At 41.4% G+C, this 18,789-nt stretch overlaps 2 protein-coding genes across 2 annotated transcripts; one reads left to right on the top strand and one right to left on the bottom strand.

Annotated features, from left to right (window-relative positions):
- The first annotated feature begins 1,752 nt into the window (after positions 1-1,752).
- Positions 1,753-5,676, top strand: mrps11 (mitochondrial ribosomal protein S11). Its single transcript, XM_008404830.2, has 6 exons — positions 1,753-2,015; positions 2,184-2,276; positions 2,493-2,591; positions 3,202-3,331; positions 3,589-3,654; positions 5,003-5,676. Exons 1-6 carry the CDS (start codon positions 1,927-1,929, stop codon positions 5,108-5,110), a joined length of 585 nt encoding a protein of 194 aa, XP_008403052.1. The 5' UTR covers positions 1,753-1,926; the 3' UTR covers positions 5,111-5,676.
- A 2,190-nt stretch (positions 5,677-7,866) lies between these two features.
- pdpr (pyruvate dehydrogenase phosphatase regulatory subunit) lies at positions 7,867-18,789 on the bottom strand. The gene is made up of 18 exons (XM_008404831.2): positions 18,678-18,789; positions 17,826-18,099; positions 17,017-17,150; positions 16,158-16,239; positions 15,886-16,049; positions 15,676-15,797; positions 15,115-15,232; positions 14,675-14,824; positions 13,334-13,526; positions 13,024-13,148; positions 12,505-12,660; positions 11,980-12,113; positions 11,009-11,157; positions 10,808-10,920; positions 10,642-10,736; positions 10,465-10,554; positions 9,283-9,465; positions 7,867-8,623 (listed from the first exon to the last, which is right to left on the bottom strand). The coding sequence occupies exons 2-18, from the start codon at positions 18,086-18,088 to the stop codon at positions 8,216-8,218; spliced, it is 2,679 nt and encodes an 892-aa protein (XP_008403053.1). The 5' UTR covers positions 18,089-18,099; positions 18,678-18,789; the 3' UTR covers positions 7,867-8,215.

Below are 18,789 nucleotides of genomic sequence, written 5' to 3'. Positions count from 1 at the left end.
CAAACAGCGCAGGTTACATCCTTCAGCAATGAAACATTTTTTTGTCTGCTTGACTCAACCTTCAAAAGGAGTCGAATATGGTTGAACATTAACTTATGGCCGGCCTAAGAAGTGGTTTCTCGTTACCAGCCTCTATTTGCTAGAGGCAGAGAGATCACCACAGAGAAGTATTTCTTTCGCAAAGCATACAGAAACTCCTGAGTGTTTCAAAAAAGGCCTTTTGGAGAAGGAAACGTTCTCCTTAAATAACAGTGGTCTTCTGATTTTCTATCAGCTTAAAAGGAAGATCAGCAGTGGTTGCAGACACAGATGAGACAGTGGATACAGAGGATGGGAGAGCCAGATTTATGTCTACAGAGGATGGAGATGGGATTAAGATGCCGTAATTTCTAGATATAAAAATTTTATTTATACTAAGCAAGTGTTTCTCTCACCTGATGCCTTTCCTGAGCCTGAACATCTGGACCGGTACTGGGCTGATTCCGTGTCTCCAAAAAATGTTAACAGTACTCCTGGAGAAGTTTCACATAACTTATAAATTGGTGTTAAAAATCATTTGTTTTCGCCACAACCTCAATAGTAAACAATATAACGCAGACTAACGCTGAACAGTTAGTCTGTTCAGCGTTAGTCTGAACGCTGAACAGTCTAGTTTGTCATTGGTATGATGATGCTACTACATTGGCATCATCATACCAATGTAGTAGCCTGATGTAAAAACATTTTGCTGGAAAATGTTCAACACTGAGCATGAAAAGTTTTAACTACTGTTGTCAAACATTACCAAACACGTTGTTCTGAAGTCAAAAAAATCTTAGGGCCAACCACGAGAATCAATTCATTTAAAATTAAAAATCAGTTTCACACAAATACAAATTTGCTCGCATAAATGTTTAGCTTGAACTGGACAGTTCAAGCTAATTTTCTATTAAATCTTATTGATAGACTTGAACATTACCAAGACACATGCAAACATACCTTTGTCTTGGCTTTTTTCTATTCTTCCTCTTTCTTTTATCTGTCTCTGAAGGACAAGTTATTTTTTGCGACATTGTTTTGCTTACTTCTCTTCCACCGGTGCTGTGGAGGTTTGGATTAACACTGCACATTGCACGGCAGCTCATTTTACCGGTCACCAGGGGGCGCCCAAGAGCAATTTTGTTTTTCTTTTTGAATCATGAAAATTGATTGAATGATTTATACATGATCAGATATATATTATTGTAACAAAAAAAGCACAGCTTTATAAAGAAATTGTGTTTTTGTTAATATAATATAAAAATAAAAATCATTACAAACAAAAAAATCTGTTCCACCTGGGCGCTCCATAGAGGCCCCAGGTCTCTAGCAGCCGGTTAGTTTGCTTATGTTCAAGGAAAACATAAAAGAAAATGTATACATTTCTTCACAAAAACGCACGTATAAGGAAAATGAAAAACAAAATATATACATATGTATGCTTTTATTTTTAATTGTCAGTTGTCATACTTGACACCTATCCCTAACATTAAAGACAAATAAACTGATGATTTGTTGAAATTGCAGTGTTTTTTAACCCTGTCCGCAGGTATCCATGAACCGGAAGAGGTTTGGGCCTCACAGTGGAGTCGGGGCTTGTGTGTGGTGTTGGTTGAGAGCATACGTAACACTGAACAAATGGTTTGGACTCAAGGCGGGGGGAGTTACTTCAGTTTATGAAAACAAAAATCCATAAGAATGAAATGCCACACAACTTCCTTGTTAACATTTATGTAGTTTTAGAAAAAAGTAACATGTTATTCAACGCTCAGCTGCAATGCAAATATCGACAGTGACGTTTTTCATTAATCCCTCCCCCCTATTTCCCGATTAATGGTCTCGTCCTTCACCTTCAATGTCACGCTTGTACAGACAGGAACATTGAACGTGTGTATATACATGTGAAGTATGTTTAATTTCAGGTGTGTGTTTAATTCAGCGAGCGCTTTATGCCGACAGCTGCTCACCCCGCTGAATGTCAACGGCACCATCTCACAGTAAGTGCTCCTGTTGGCTGTTGGCGGTTCCTGTTAGCTAACGGCTAACGCTGATGAAGTGTTTGCTAGGTTTTGAAGCTTCACGTGCACTGTGCGACACAAAAACCGTACAACTTCTAACAGAACCAGCGCCTTACAAATTGTGCTAATCATAAGGTGTGTGTTCAGGTGTGGAAGCAGAAGGCTGCCGCAGCAGAGGCCGTTGTTCCTCAGCTCTGTGAGACATCAGGAGGCGGAAGCTAGCACGGGGAAAGACTTCAGGTCTGCACACTGTAGTCCATCAGTCCGTCATAATGCTTCAGAAGGATGTCTACTCACTTATGCTGTGTTCCCCCCCCCAAAAAAGTATATTAGCAGCTGGACATCTTGGCTTTGCAAAGCAGACGTAAACAAATTGAGTAGTTGTGGTTACTGATGTGTTGTCTTTCGATGTTGTCTTTCGATGTTGCTTTGCTCATTCCATTTTCAATCTTTCAGCTATTTTCCCCCGATGCCTGGTGAAGACAGTCCACTGAGATGGGCTGGGAAGAAGTTTGAAGAGTTACCAATTATTCACATAAAAGCAACATACAACAAGTAAGTGGAGTTACTAATTAAATTCAGTTAAAAACAGCAGAAGTTACACTAGTTACTAAAATGAAGGTCTTAAAATCAAACTCAGTAAAGTCTTAAAGTAATATGTATCGTTTACCAGGCTTAAAATTCAAGTTGATTAGTTAGAACAGAGACGACACTTACAGGCTCAGGCCAGGTTAGTTTGACATTTTTTAGGCCAAATCTAAACTCCAATTACAAACAGTTGTGTCTCTTTAAAATGAGATGGGAGAAACATATTCTAGTGACTTTATAAAATCAAAGAGATTGGGCTGACCACCTGTGGAATCAAAGACAATGTCTGCCCGCAGGTTGCTATTTGACTCCCATCTCACTAATCTGAAACTGAGGCAAATCTTTGGCTATTGGTGAGCATCAATCTAATTTACCATGCGGAACCTGTTTGTCATGCCGTTTGTCCATTGAATTTTCCAGGGGTGAGGGTCGACCTACCTCTAACGTATTTTCATGAAGGAAGCACAATGTTTTCTTTTACCTGGCTGCCCAAATACAGTCAAAAGTCTGTATTACTGTGTTAAAAATAAATACTTTGAGAGCAGTTCACGGAGTAAGCTTTTCCATCCTTCACCAGCACACACATCCAGCTTACAGACAGCTCAGGACAGTCTTTGGTCCGGACGTCCTGTGGCACAGAAGGCTTCAAGAACAGCAAGAAGTCGACGCCCATCGCCGCGCAGACTGCTGGCATCTCTGCTGCCGCGGTGAGTTTTCTCCTCTGATGCTCGGGCAGAGCAGGACGTCTGTCTGTCAGATCTGTGGTCCCTGACCAGTGGAGCTGATTATGTCTGCAGAATGTTTTTGGTATTAGTGAAGCCTCCCATGATTCTGCTGGTTCACCACTCCTGGTTAATGAGTACAGTATGATTTGTACTGTCGACCTGTTGGAAGACTAATATGTCCTCTATATAAACACAGTATATTTATCTGTATTTTTTGTTGTTGTTGTTCTTCCAAACAGAAAGCCACAGTAAAAGGAGTTACGTTTGTTCGTGTTGTAGTCAAAGGTCTTGGTCCTGGACGTCTGGTGAGCAGTTCATGCGCTTTTATAAAGCGCCCATACCCATTTTACTTTTTCACATTTTGTTGACGCCAATGCATTTTTATGTGATAGACTTTACACAGAGTATAATTGTGAAGTGGAATCCTCTTTCACTGGAATAACAGCAGCAAGTATTTTGGAGTTTGTGATGGGATTCTTGATGGTTCTTTTTTAGCCACCTCCCTTTTCAGATCTGCTCTCAAATTATTCATATGACTGAGATCAGAACTTTGTGGTGGCCACACCAAAATATTGACTTTGTTGTCCTTAAGCCACTTTGTAGCCACTATGACTGTTTGCTTCAGGTCGCTGTCCATTTGAAAGACCAATTTGTACCCAAACTTTTAGGTTTCTGACTGTCTGTAGATGTTCTCTCCTCATGACACCATAGATTTTATGAATTGCACCAGTTCCTCCAACAGCTGAGTTACACCAGCTGTTTGCAGCAAAACGGCCCCATGATGCTACCACCTGGTACAAGCGTCCCCTTTTTTCCTCCAAATTGGTTGTAGTTGTGGTAAAACAGTTTCACCTAAGTTTCATTAGACCACAGTACATGTCTCCAAAAATGAAGGTCTTTGTGCATTGGCAAGCAGCAATCTGGCTTTTTTTTTGTTTTCTTTAGAGTAATTGCTTCCTTCTTGCTGAGTGGCCTTTCAGCCAATGTTGGTACAGGGTACATTTCTTTGGATAATGACGCTGCCTTACCAATAGCATCTTCACAAGGTCTTGGCCTTTGGCTCTGGTGTCGTTTTTCACATGTCTTTAAACTTTAAATGTGATTTATTGTGACTTTCTTCCATCCCAAAGTGTAAAATCCCTTCCACTTCACAATTATGCACTACTTTGTGTTGATGTAACTACTTAAAACTTGAATGTGGTTATAAAATTAGAACATGTGAAAGGGCTCAGTGGTAAACACTAATATATATTGGTATACCTCATGTTGGTCGAGAGGATAGTTCTATCGGGATTTAAAGAAGCCCGATGTATTGAGCAGCTTCCTCTTACTTAAGCAAATTAAAAAACACAAATGTTTTGGAATGTGGAAGGGCACTGGTGAACCATAATCTTTGAAGCAATGTTGCTAGTGGAAAAACAGAGTGAGCCTTCAGAATATTTAAAGCCACTGCAATTTGTTTACATCTGCTTTGCAAAGCCAAGATGTCCAGCTGCTAATATACTTTTTTTTTTTTTTTTTTTTTGGGAACACAGCATAAGTGAGTAGACGTCCTTCTGAAGCGTTCAGGGCCCTTCTTGACAGGGATAATTAAATCAACCAGAGACTTCTTGATCCGTTTCCTGACTGAAAGTGTCCTTGTCTGTTTTGCAGTCTGCAATCAAAGGCCTGACGATGGGAGGCCTGCAGGTGGTATCGATCACAGACGACACCCCCGTGCCACACAACGGATGCCGCCCACGTAAAGCCAGAAGGATCTGATTACGCCTCGATGCCGCAGTGCTTAGTATGGAAGCTGTTAACTTGGACTATGCTAATAAAGAGTTTTGTTATGTATCTCTGCTGCCTCTGAGCTCACTTTGCATATTGTGTTTGAGGGGAAACAACAGATGTTAATAAGCAATTGCTGTTCCTGTTGACTTGTGCATAAAGCATCACTGCAGAGAGCTTCATTGGCTTTAGTTTTCACTCTGGAAAAGAAGCAATGTGCTCTCCCATCTCTCTTAGTTTCAAGCTAAGCAGTGTTGTAAATATTGCATTTGCAGAATCGTTCAGATGATTCTTTTCTTTTGGTATAACCATTGAAGTTTACCTAGTTTTGGTGGAATGTGTCAGCACAGAACTGTATCAAACATTCACCAACTCAAAGAAAAGTAACTCCTGTCTTTTCTTCTATTCTGATTCGTTCTTGTATCCGTCAACACATCAGAACCAAACAGTTCAGTCCTGCTGGTCAATGTGAATGAGTTCAGCTGGTTCAGAGTAATAAAGGGCAGCTTTAAGACTTGTATTTGATTTTACTTCAAATAAAATACAAGCACACTGAATTGTTTAGTACTGACTGATCTTTTTGGGGGGCTGATAAATGCCTAAAGTACACTGAAGCATGGTTCCCAAACTATGGTGGTTTTGCAATAAACTTTTATCACCACAGAAGAATGTTCTGTAAGTTCTCATGTGGGAATTGGTTAAATGTGTTTTTTTTTTTTGATGAAATGAACTGTTGAATGAACAGCAGCACAGATTCACTGTTATATTTCAAACAAATTCAGCTTTTTGCCTTCACTGTAAGAGCCCCATCAATTTACAGGCTAAAAAGATGCAATCTATATAATCTTAGTATTCAATTCATCTAAAATACTTTACATAAAAGGGAGATGAAATGTCATAACTTCATGGAGTTGTTGTAGATGGTGATGCTATGAGCAGGAAGGATCTCTGGTAGCAGTCAGTCTTGCGACAAATCAAAAGAGACCTCTGACTGAAGACCTCAGCAGTGAGTGTCATGAATTGATATCTAAGAGGAAAACATTCCACATCAACATGTCCTGAATTACACAATCACTTGTTAGCAGGTACTGCTAATCACATTTGCTTTTGCTGCACCTCAATGTTTTTACATTTACAGGTTTCAAACTACCCGAGTTTTGACATCTCATATGTGATAGACGTTTAAAGATTCAAAATAAGAGCGGCTGCAACTGATCAAGAAATTCTTTATGCGACAATGCAAACTCAACTGATACAAAATACAACAAAAAAAGATTTCTATACACAGCTATACAAAAATACATTTTTATTTCAAACTGAAATGAATTCTTTCCTTTACACACAAGTCAAAACAATTAGATATGGAGGACTGAAAACAGTATGACTACAAGATTTGCTCTCCTCTCAGCCTCACATTCAATAAATCTAAATCAAAAACATCAAAAGTGCATCAACGTTTCAAGAGAAAAAGGAAAAAAGAAAACATAAATATCTTTTCCACGAGTGCGGCATACATGAAAACAACACTACACCAGTTCTCAGCAGATAACACCAGCACAGAGAGCGGAAGAAGCTGTTCTGATTTGCTTTGGAGTTTCAGGAAGTGTTTGCAACAGGATGAAGTGTAGTGGACGAAAAATAACTGGGTTATCAGTAATTATCCGAGGCTTTTTATTTTCTTCCCCCCCTTTTACAGAAAGATGATTTCTGACAAATTGTTATAAGGCTGGGAGTAGAAAATTTCTGAAATAGGCCTCCTTGTCAGCCGATTTACGGCTGAGAACTTTGTGTTCAGAAGTGCAACATCAGCTTGTGTTTCCTTCACAATGCATTAACAGCTCATGAGGTGGAGAAGGCTGCCAGAGTGAAATCCTTCAGGACGGGTCAAAACAGGGGTGTCCAAACATTTTCCAATGAGGGGGGAGCACAACTAAAATAATGCCTTTTGTTCTAAAAATGCAAAAACAATTCTTGTGTAAAAAAAAAAACTGCAGTTTTTTAATGAAATGTACCAGCCTGATTTAAACAGGAAGTATCTGTATATAATTTTAGACGTATTCTAGGCTACAAAAACATGATATGGGTCCCTTTTGAACAAAAACAAATACTTGTTTAGCCTAGTTTAATAAATGGATGCACCCAAGTCTACATTCAAGCAAAAGTTACTGGATGCTTGTGGTGCTGTGTACTATCAAATTAAGATGAAAGCCAAAAATGGATTTAAGATAGTTTGTGTTTCTCCTTAAAACTCCAGAATGTAACTTTTATAAAATAAAATAAAAAATACTTTTCTTACATATTTGTTCAAACTGTCACCATGTTGTGACAGCATGAGACAATCTGTGAAGAAAAAAAAAAAAAAGAAAACTGGGAGAAGGCAGAAGATCTAACTAGAAACACCCAATCAGAGCCAGGAGGAGGGTCTTAGCGCTGTCAATCAAGGCTGTATGCCACTTTCCTCCTCCCCCTTCGATACTGCTGCAGCACATCTCGTCACTGTTGCTAATGCTAGTTAGCATGGCCACCGATGACAGCGGATAAACTGTTGTCCTGAAACGGCGAGTTGTTTTTCTCCACTTTTAGCTCGTTTAGCAGCACGTTCACAAGGATGATGACCAGGAACAGTGCATTTCTTTAGGCAGGAGGTGAAGAAGAAAGACCTTTTCACAGATTATCTGTCTCAAGTTATACTGTGAGAATTTTAACAAATATGTAAAAAAAAATGTTTTATAAAAGTTGCATACTTCTTTTTTTTTAATCTTCATTTGGACACCCCTGGGTTTAAGTCAACAAACTGGTAAAGTCTGCAGCAGCTAGTGTTGATATCGCCTTGATAAAGCCACATAACCACAGACTGCAGCGGCACAGCAGTCGGGGTAGTCAGGGTGGGAATGATGGGATGAAGAACTGGATTTCAATGAGATGAAAGGTCAAGCCTTAGGTGCTTTTCTAAATATTGCACTTTAAAAGCAGAGGATGAAACCCCAAAACTGATTTTTAGAGTACCAACAAGAAGTGCTTGTACATTCAGCCCTCACACCAGACACTGGGTTGGGTCAGGAGGGGTGAACTGAAGGAGTGTCGTCTGGGGAGGCCTCACTTCCCCTGGAGGTTGCTGAGCTCCATGTCCTCCTTGCGCCGCTTCTGCTGGGTGAAGAGGGAGCTGAAGGGGTACAGCTTGGCCTTGGCCGGGTAGCGCTGTCCGGCGATGTTCACCTCATAGTCGCCACGGTTGATGAAGTCGGGGGTGATGGGCGTGGGGAGGCCCTCAGGACCCGGCGGTGGAGACACGAAGCCCAGGCAGACATGGCGCTCCAGCGTGTAGCTGTAGGCGCTGCTGGTGGTGGTCCCAGCCAGCTGGCCGCTGCGGTAGACAGGCTCGCCCCACCACGGCCACAGGTCCAGCTCCGTGTCGTGGTCCTCCAGGACAAGCATGATGAAGCGGCGGAACACGCCCTCCTGGCGCTGCTGCAGCAACGCCTCGCGGCCCAGGAAGTTAGTGTCCTGTGGAAGAGAGACACAGAGGGATTATCAGTGGACGTCACGCTGTGTACACACTCACTGTCGCTGTGCATGTCAACTGCAGAATATATTGTAACTATTCAAACTATTTACAATTATTAAATTATTTACAAATCGCAGTGAGCTCAGATCCGCCTCTTTCCTCCTTATTTAGTATCTCATTCACCAATGTTGAAGAATGACTTGTTTTCTCATGCTGTAATAAACACTTGTAGTGCACAGACTAATGTTAAAACAAGACTATGGAAAGTAACCATAGCAACCAGTGACAGTTTAAAGGCAAAGTGTGTGTGTCCTTTGCGTTTACAAACAAATAATTGCTCTATAGAAAAAGGCAGCCAGAGCCCAAGCTGTGGCGCCTGCAGAGCCATGTTCTCTCTCAGTGTGTTGGAACGGATTATTAACCGTGCAGCCCGTTTTAGCAATACTGCACCGCCACAACAGCTGCGACTCACCAGAGGTTCTGGTTCTGAGCTCAACAGTAAACTTGTTTATTTAAAGAGTTGCCTGTTGTGTCTGCAGCTGCAGTCAGAACATTTAGAGCAAAGCAGATGGCAAACTGACTGAAACGAAGCTTCACGTTCCAATATAAATGCCGTTGGTGTGCAGTGAGAGAACATTTCCCCAGCGGCCGGACCGACCTTGTCGAACTTGACCCTGAACTCCCGTCCGCACTCCAGCGGCGTGGTGAACGTGTCGAGGTCCTGACCCCAGAAGGCAAAGAACTTTTCGATGCGAAGGCTCCTCAGAGCGTAGTACCCGGCGTTACGGATGCCGTACTTCTGCCCCACTGACATCACCTCGTTGTATACATGCAGAGCGTACTGGAGGGAGTGGATGGATGACATCAGAGTTAGACTTCACAGGAATCTGTGTTTTTCCTGAAATCCCTACCGGTATAAATCATCACACAGAGAAGATGTGACCTGATGTGCAGTGGCAATAAGAAGTTGATGTTAACCTATTGTCTCATGTTAGGCTTTAATGGAGAACCTCCAAACCATTCTATGAAGGTTGGTTACACAATAAATTTATTTAATTTTGCGATCAGCCATGCAATTACTGGGTTATCGCACAAAATTAAGGAAACGAGATGATTTACTGGTGCACCCTGAAAAAAAAAAAGAAGAAAAGAGTACTTTAAAAATCAAACTCGTGTCTCATATTTGAAGTCAAATGTCCTCTAGGAAACTCTTTTAGAGACAGTTTGACTACGAGTGGTTCTGGTACAGCTCACAAAGTGTGTGGAATACTAAAGAAGGACTAACTCAAAATGAGTGCTCCAAAATGATGCATCAAAACTGGTAGGGAATGGACAAAGCAGGCCAATATCAAGGTTTTGGAAATACTAGCATGTGAGGCCAACGGACTGGTGCAGGGAGGGCGCAATTGGTCCGCTCCTTCTAGGGCCCAGTTCAACATGTCAACTATAAACCTAGCTTAATCCGTCTTTACCTTCACTGTTACTGCTGTATAAAAAGTATTTTAAATAACGCGTAACCTGGTGGTGGGGCAAGTTCACCCTGGTGGCCTGCCAGGCTCATAATACACTGGGGGAAATCCTGAACTATCATGAATAAAAATAAATAACAATGCAAAGAATGTGCATAAAACTGTGGGCTGTGCGAGGAAAAAACATTTTGACCCAGAATACAATGTGCATTACAGAAAATCCAAGTAATTCAAAATCTGGGCAGTCAGATTTCTTTTAAAAATGAATCGAAGTTGTTAAATGCAAATGAGTAGAGGTCAAAAGTGATCAGAAAATTGAGAGCATTTTCTCAAACACCCTGTCCTGTTGTCTAAATACAACTCGTTTGCACCTCTATGGGGATGTAGAGCATGAAACCTGGTTCTCCAGTATGAGTCATGCTCATCACTCTGATCCCGTTGGCGTAGCCCACACTCATCTCCTGCAAATACAAACAGGGCAACATGAGGGCAAGAGCACAGAACAAACAAGCCGCTTATCGTTAGCTTTGCTTCAACTCGTCTCTCACCTTGCAGAACATGGAGGGGAAGTGCTCGGGCGTCATGGAGACGTACGACAGCTCAGCCAGGACGTCCATTGCTCGTGGACCAATCAGATTCAGAGCTGAATGAGAAAAGTTTGATAAGTAACCTTTTCAAGAGACACAGAGAGGGTAATAGGACATTGAGGCTCACCTGTGTACTTCCAGCTCACATCCTCTAGGTGGAGGTGTGGGTCGTTGGGCATGTGCTTCTTTATCCAAGACCAACAGTGGACCTGCTGGTCCGTCGGAGAGATGATGAAGAAACTGGAGGCAAACGGACATCGTTTTTTGTTTTAGATGAGTTTTTCATGCCATAGACCTCAGGTCCACGGTGCCGTTCCTTGGCTCCAACCTGTTCTTGCTGAGGCGGACCACGCTGCAGTCGTTCTCGTAGCCACCCCTCTTGTTCAGCATGCCAGTGTGGACGATGTGTCCGACGGGAACGTCCAGGTCGTTGGCGCACAGATACTGCAGCAGCTCCAAAGCCTGGTCGCCTGTAGACTGAGACAAAAGTTCACAAATCACTTCCGTTGTGCTTTATCCAACCCAAATGTTTGAGTTTAATCAAAAACAGAGAAGTAGGGGAGGAAATGTACAAGAGACGAGTGCAGAAGAACTCTAGTGAATTGCTTTAAGAGGCATGTGGAGGCCTGTATTTGGCAGAAATCTTGATTTTGTTATGAACAGGGTGTGCATACTTTTCCCCAGTAAAATTCAAGCACTTTTCAAACAACTTAAATGTAAAATTAAAAAAATAATAAAAAACTAAAAAAGGGAGTTTAAATTTAATATTGCATATCATTTGTTACTGTTATTAATGACATCTTGTGGTAACATTCTACACTGAAACAATTAAAATAAAATGTTAGATTCCTGCTCAAATTAAATGCCTACCCACAAAAAAAAAAAATCTATTTTTATTTGTTGTATGAAAACTTCTGGGCTCACTTGGAATTAACGTTTTCCAAATTGAGGCGTCTAATCAAACGTTAGATTGCATTTTATTACAAAGCTGAGCAGTTTGAAAAGCATTTTCAAGGATTTCAAGCACCCATACAAACACTGAATGAAAGAACAACAAAATGGCAACACAAATAGAAAGCTTGACCTTGTCATGTTCTTTTGGTGACGAACTATATATGTATAAATAAATAGTGTTTTATTGATTCTACAGAAAAGTCTAGCTGGCGTCTTTAAAAAGAGCCAATGATTTGTTACAAATCAATGCAACATTGATGACAAAGATGATAGTTAAACTGCTACAGATGAGGGGAACTGGGTTTCTTCTACCTAATTTGATGCCGAATGTCAGACGTGACTCACAGTCAACTCAAACTTGGTGAAGGAGGACATGTCGATGACACAGACGGCCTCTTTGCAGCACTTCACTTCTGCTCCGACAATATCAAACCAGTCGGGCTTGTAGAAGGTCTTACTCTGATCCAGGGACAGCAGATCTGAAAAGAAAGGAACAGCAGGGGCTTTATTCATGAAACATCTCCAGAAATCACACTGTAGAAACTCAAAAGAATGAGTTTGAACCCTTGGTTCAAATCGATAACATCGCTCCATAAACAATGTGTTTCTATGAATTCAGTTTCTTGGTAGCGGTCGTAAAAGTTAGTTTCTGCTAACGAATTCTGGGAAATCTGCAGTAAAAATCACTGCATTTCTGTAGATGTTTCATCTTTACTGAGAATTAAGTATATTAGGTGTATTCTTAGAACAGCACCTGCAATGACTCCTCTTCGCTCTACTTCACTCTCTGTTGTTGATTCTCAGACTGGCTAGTAAAAAAATCTGTTAGGAAGTTGAGAAGGTTTGGTGTGGATGCTGAGCAGTATGCACCTTTTCCAGGGGGAACAAAGTATTTGGGTCTTTCGAAGCCATGTTTTTCCATCCAGCGAGCCCCCTGGGTGTCCAGGCGGTCATACAGGGGACTGGTCCTGAGCTGCCGGCCGGTCTGAAAGTCCCACCGAGGAACCTTCAGCTCATACAGCAGGGCTAAGCATGCGATGCACAAGCACAATAATAAAAAACATTAAAGAAACTTATCACTATATATACACACAAAGAATTCAATACGAGTGTCTCACATAAACAACTGTTAGGAAACTGATAAACTGATGAATGTTTGGTGGATGAATGGCTAGGAGGAGATATGAGGATTGAGAAAAAGAATCCAAAACTATATATATATATATATATATATATATATATTATCACATAGATAAATAAAAGATTTTTGCTAATTTTGTTAATATGCCGTTTCCAATTAATTAAATACAGACTCTGCAAATAACTCGATTAAAAATTTTAATTGAGTGCCACCACTAACTTGTAATTAAAGGAGCGGCCGCTACTCACGCATGACTTCCATGACTCGGTGTCTCAGGAAGGTTCGGCTGCTCTGCAGGTTGCCAAAGCGTTTGATGTCCAGAGGCCAGACGTTGGCGGTGGGGTAGCCGTAGGTCATCCACTCTGCCAGGTACCTGCACACAGCAGGAAGAGGCTGTTTGAGCTTCACTGAACAAGTCAACATCACAGCAGAGCGCCGATGTATGAAAAACATTTCTTTCCATTCAACATACATGGAAAAAGTAAATAATGCATGTAAAACTAAAAACAATATTTTAAAAAGTAGAGTTTCTCCCCCATTTAATGATTTATTGCTTACTTCCCAGCTCCTCCGGCGAAGGCCAGACCCGAGGAGTTCATCCCTGCCAGCACGTAGTAGCCAGACACACCTGGCGTCTCCCCCATCAGGCAGCGCATGTCGGGCGTGAAGGACTCTGGACAGTTGACCAGCTGGTGGACCTCGGCCGTTTCGATGTGCGGCATTCTTCTCAGCAGGGCGCTAAGCATCGGCTCTGCAAGCAGAAGAGCACAACGGTAAGGAGTTTGCTCTCCGACAAATATTTCCATGTTCTAATAATCCAGATTGGTGCGTTCGGATTTCGGAAGGCATGTTGTTACGCCAAAGTGGCCCCTTGGTGAGAATTTAGCCGAGGTATTTTAGTTGCGTGTTGCTGTGGTTCAGGTTTGGCTGAGAACTTGTGTCCTCCCCATAAGGTTGACGAGAGTTATGACAACCTGTCAGCTTACATGAAGACTCTCAAATTACTACTATGAGGCCAAGGACAAAAGATTGAAGCACACGTGTGTGTTTGGACATATGTACAATGACCCACAGAGTCAAAAACAATAAACCAAGACAATCATTTTGGATAAAAGTATATTTTTGTATTTAAAAAGAGAATGATTTAACTCATTTTTATTTAATTTCCGTCTGTGTTGAAAGTGGGAGAATTCAAAATCCATCACAGCCTAATTTATTGCCAGTGTAATCTATTAGGGCTGAAACGATTAACTGTGATGAATCGATTACTGAAATAATCGTCAATTTAGTGTATAATTAAACAGGAGTATGCAAACTCAAAAAATGCCATTTTCTCAAATAATATATTCAGGGCAGTAATTAAGCCAAAACTGTACAAAATTATATGCATTTTGCATTTATGATAGAAACAAACATTTGTCTGTAAATCTGTTCTACCCAGAACTCCTCAAGTGTCAGATTTAGCTTTACCTGGTTTAAATTCTGGGGAAAAAAAGAAAAAGAAAAATATTCCCCAGGGCACCTTTTTCTATGCGATTACTAATAAAAATAGTCAGTAGATCCATTCTACACTTTATTGAACACTGAGCTTCTCACATGTTGATGTTAGAAGTATTTTTTTAGCTGCAGATACATCCATTGCTACAAATCATTCACTAAAGGAATGCTGCGTTATTGCATTTTGGGCAATAAAAAATGTGCTTATTTCCATCTTTTAATGTATTTCTAATATAATATAAAAAGGGCTTAAGTGATTAAATGAAAAATCTACAGGATTTGCCAATTTTTCACTCAATTGATAGAATAATTGATTATTAAAATAAGTATGAGCTGCAGCCCTGTAACATATTGATATGCAGTCAAATAAAGTGCTCAGAAATAGCAGTCGGTCCTCATTACCGAAGTGATCCCAATCCTCCTGCATGTTCTGGATCTCCAGCTGGTTGCGGCCCTCGGTGAAGATTGGTTTGGGGTTCTTCTCGAAGCCACCAGACAAAAGGCCTCCCTGCCACGGCCTCGCGTACATCCTACCATCCATATCAATTATAACTGGAAAATAAAATAAAATGTTTAAAAAAAATCACAAACACAAGTCCACAACTTTAACAATTCATACACAAGAACCGAGATCCACCAAGAAGAATGTTTGTGGTTCCCAATCTCTGGTTTTGCAACTTGTGGTCTCAGAGCCTCTGACGTTATTTTGCGACTAACAGAGCAAAGGAGGATTATGTATTAAAATACTACCCAAAACTGCAGTTTCAAGTAAAATCAGACTTTGCAATGGATTAGAAGCTACGGCAAAAAAATTTTAAATCAGTGTACTTTATTTTAGAGACCTGGAGTGTTGGGCACCAGTGGCTCCTGGAGAGGTTTGGTGAGGAGGTAGAAGTGCTCACAGCCATGGAGCGGGACCGACACTTTCACTTCACTAGCCTGGCCCAGTTCATAAGCCCACTGGAGCGGAGACACACGGAGAAGAAGCACCAGATGACTGCATGAACCTAACAAACCAGACCCACCACAATCTGCCAAAGATATTCGCAGTAAAGCTAGTTAGCTAGCAAGGTTTTATTAGCGGCTAGCTAACGGTAGCCTCAATCGCCTTGAGTCACAGAACATTATGGCGACTCAAACTTTAGCCTGACAGAAAAGTCCCACGAGAAAACTATATAGAATATACAAGATTAAAGATTAATTTAAGACTGGTGGTTAACATATTTAAGGCCAACTTACATATCTTCCGATGGATTTAATACATTTTAAGGCCTCCATTTTAAATACATGAATTTAAGGCTTTATAAGAATGCGTAGAAATATTGTTGAATGTGATTGAAAATAATATGCAGCTAACTTCCTGAAGTAAACAAGGCACCAGGTCCCGAAAGCGTGAGTTTTACCTGACCGGCACAGTTGACAAAGTATTCACACTCAATGGAGCCGCGATCAGTCTCCACGGCCATAACGTGGCCCTTTTCCACCACCACCTGCTGAACGGCGGTCCGGTCCAGAATCTGGACTCCTGAAAACCAACAGAAATGGACCATGAGGAGAAAGATAAAGAGAGAGAGACAAAAACGGGGTGAAGTCAGGGTTCCCTCTGAAGTTACCTTGTCGGGCGGCAGCCACGGCCAGCGCATGGTTAACGTCAGGCGAGGACACCACAGCGTCATCAGGGAGATGGAGCGCCCCCACCAGGTCATGAATGTTGACTAGGGGGTGGAGTTTGGCGATCTCTTTGGGTTTAATAATGTTACAGTTGATCCCCAACACTCTGTGGAGAAATTAGGAACTTCAATGTTCTTTACCGTCTTTAAATCAAGCAAATCGATGGCATCCGCCTACACCCATGTAGCCTATTGAGTTCAACCGCCTGTCTTACTTGAGTCTCGTTGCCAGGCGCTTAAGTGAAATGAAGCGATCCTGATTTTGTGCCAGACACAAAGAACCAGTCTTCACATAACCTGGAAAATAATAAGAAATCCAACACACACATAAGTATTGAGTCAGAAATGCTTATAGATTCTTTTTTTTTGTTGTTGTACTTTATCAAGTTAGAAACCACAAATTTATTGTTTTTTATTTTGATTTTACATGACAGGCCAACACAAGACAGAAAATGCCAAAGAAGTGGAAGAAAAATGGCGTCCCTACTAGTTTTATACATCTAGACACGAAGACTTCCAACCATTTCTCTTTGTTTTTGCTTCGTCGGATTTGATGAGAGGGTCGGGATTTCAATCTGGACTGATTACAACTCATGAATGTGCTAAACCTCCTGTGTATAGTGCTGCATTTAGTCCCTCTAGAATTTTTGCAATGTTTTTTTTTGTGATTTTTGCGACCTAAAATGGCTGACTTTGCGGCAACTTTTTCCAAAAGCTGGGGTCAAAGTTGCACATTTTTACCAGCTTTATTTTTGCAATAACACAGACTTACAAAAATATAAAATTGCAGCGCATAACTTTCCCAAAAAGGATTTTTTATGGTCAATATAAAATGCAAACGGGAAGATATTAATGCAAAAAACTATTTTAGAGGCACATTGTATTCCTTTATGGATGTCTAGCACAAATGTAATTAATCATACCTGACACAGATGCAGAGGAAAGATAGGTGGTGCAAAATGCTATTTGTATCCATCAGTTCAAGTTAATGATGATGAAGTTACACATTGTAATTTTCCCTTTATTTCCAGCACCAAAAGCTGAATATGAGTAAAGGCTGTGAAAGCATCTAACCTGTTTTAACACCGGTCTCCTCCTCTAGCTGCTGGTAAAGACTGCTGGAGTAGTTGGCCATCTGAGACTCGATGGAGATCGGTTTAGCCATGCTGAGAATGCCAGCGCAGAGTCTGGTTGTTCCTGCACCAAGCCTGGGCGAAAAGCAAAACATGAATAGAACATAATATTCAACTTTATGATCTCCTCCTGGAGACCAAAATGAACCAATTTAAGGCTGGAGCACAGTTCAACACAAGAAAACAGTTTGACTGGAGAACTGAAAGTTTAATCCTGAATTATATTCCTAAATTATTAAACGGGCAGTGTGATGTAAAATCAACTTTTTTGAGTTTTACATCATGTTGTAATGTTATTCCCTCATCAAAAAGATCCCTGGAGTGTTGCTTTGACTCGTTTATACACGTTTAAGAAATCATTTTGGCTCCAAATGGTTCCCGTGGCAACCATTTGCAAATGCAGAATCCTTGCTATCACCAAAGAACACCTTTTCTTTGTCTCCAGGTGAACTTCTACATTACAGAGCACTCCTTCCCTGCGACTCCCCTACTTAGCTCCTTCAGACTAGCCAGCAGCAATTAGCAAGCACCTGGTAGAGCTTCACATCTACTTCTCAGTGCAAAGCTCCTCAGACCAAAAGCTTCTTAAGAGAGAGGCCCAATTTCCAGATTTTAAACTGTGAAGTATATTTAAATAATCTGAAAGCAACTTAGCTAGTTAGTTAATGGAGTTGGTGCAGTAAAACAACACTCTGTCCCTGGTAAATACATAATCGTGCCCCTTTAAATATAACAGAGTTTTCATCTCACCTGCCCTGCTCAAGCAGAACGATGTCCGTCCAGCCCAGTTTGGCCAGGTGATAGGCCACTGATGTTCCAACAATCCCGCCTCCACAGATCACCACCCGGGCCTGGCCTGGCACAGGAGGGAGTTGGGACTCCCCGCTGACAGCCAGACACTGCGGGGAGGTCCAGAGCCCCCTGCCCGCCAGCCTGAAGCCTATCTGAGGGAGCAGCAGCCTGGGGAGCAGCGCAGGGGCCATGGCCCTGGAGCTCCGCACACAGCTGCACATGGCTGTGCTTTCTGTAGCAAAGAAACAAAAACACAGACACAGAGCTTCAGGGAGGGAGGTTTGGTCAACGACGCAAAGGCGATTAAGACAACGGGAAGTGTTTCTTATAGTTTAAATGCTGGTTAAGCAAGCGTGACAGTCATTATACGGTTATAGCCTTCATAAGAAACACGGGTTATTTTACTGAAAAGCTCAGTGGTCCACATTTAAAGAGCAGCAAGAGTCTTGGAAGAGTATCAAGGTGAAAACAAGTCTCTGAGTTACATGAAGACAGCACTGTTCTTAAAGCTTCCCTATAGCTGGACCGCTAGCTTTAGCTGACGACACTTTTAACACATAAATTGTTCTGCGAAGTCAGTTAAAACGGCCGAAGCAAGCATCATTTTTTAAAGTTACATAAATGCCGCCCTGACATTGCGAGGCTTTATGGTGGCTGGGTTTAACTTATCAGGGTTGACTGGAGCTACACTGCGTAGCTTGTAGCAGACGCTAGCTAATGTTCACTACTTTGTATATTAACTCGGCCGAATGACAGAATATAAAAACACATGACTGACATTTAATTTGTTCAAGACTGCCTTAAACTCACCTAGTCAACCAAGTCCGGCCGTAGCTATAGGTTTACAAACAAAGTGGGGAAGAGCAAGGACTGTTTTGAGTGAAAGTCTCAACATGAATCAAGCTAGCTTCAATTGGAAGCG

Source organism: Poecilia reticulata, linkage group LG3 (genome assembly GCF_000633615.1).
Source record: "Poecilia reticulata strain Guanapo linkage group LG3, Guppy_female_1.0+MT, whole genome shotgun sequence".
NCBI lineage: Eukaryota > Metazoa > Chordata > Actinopteri > Cyprinodontiformes > Poeciliidae > Poecilia > Poecilia reticulata.
Note: the sequence above shows the minus strand (reverse complement) of the source record. Positions and strands in the feature narration are given on the sequence as shown.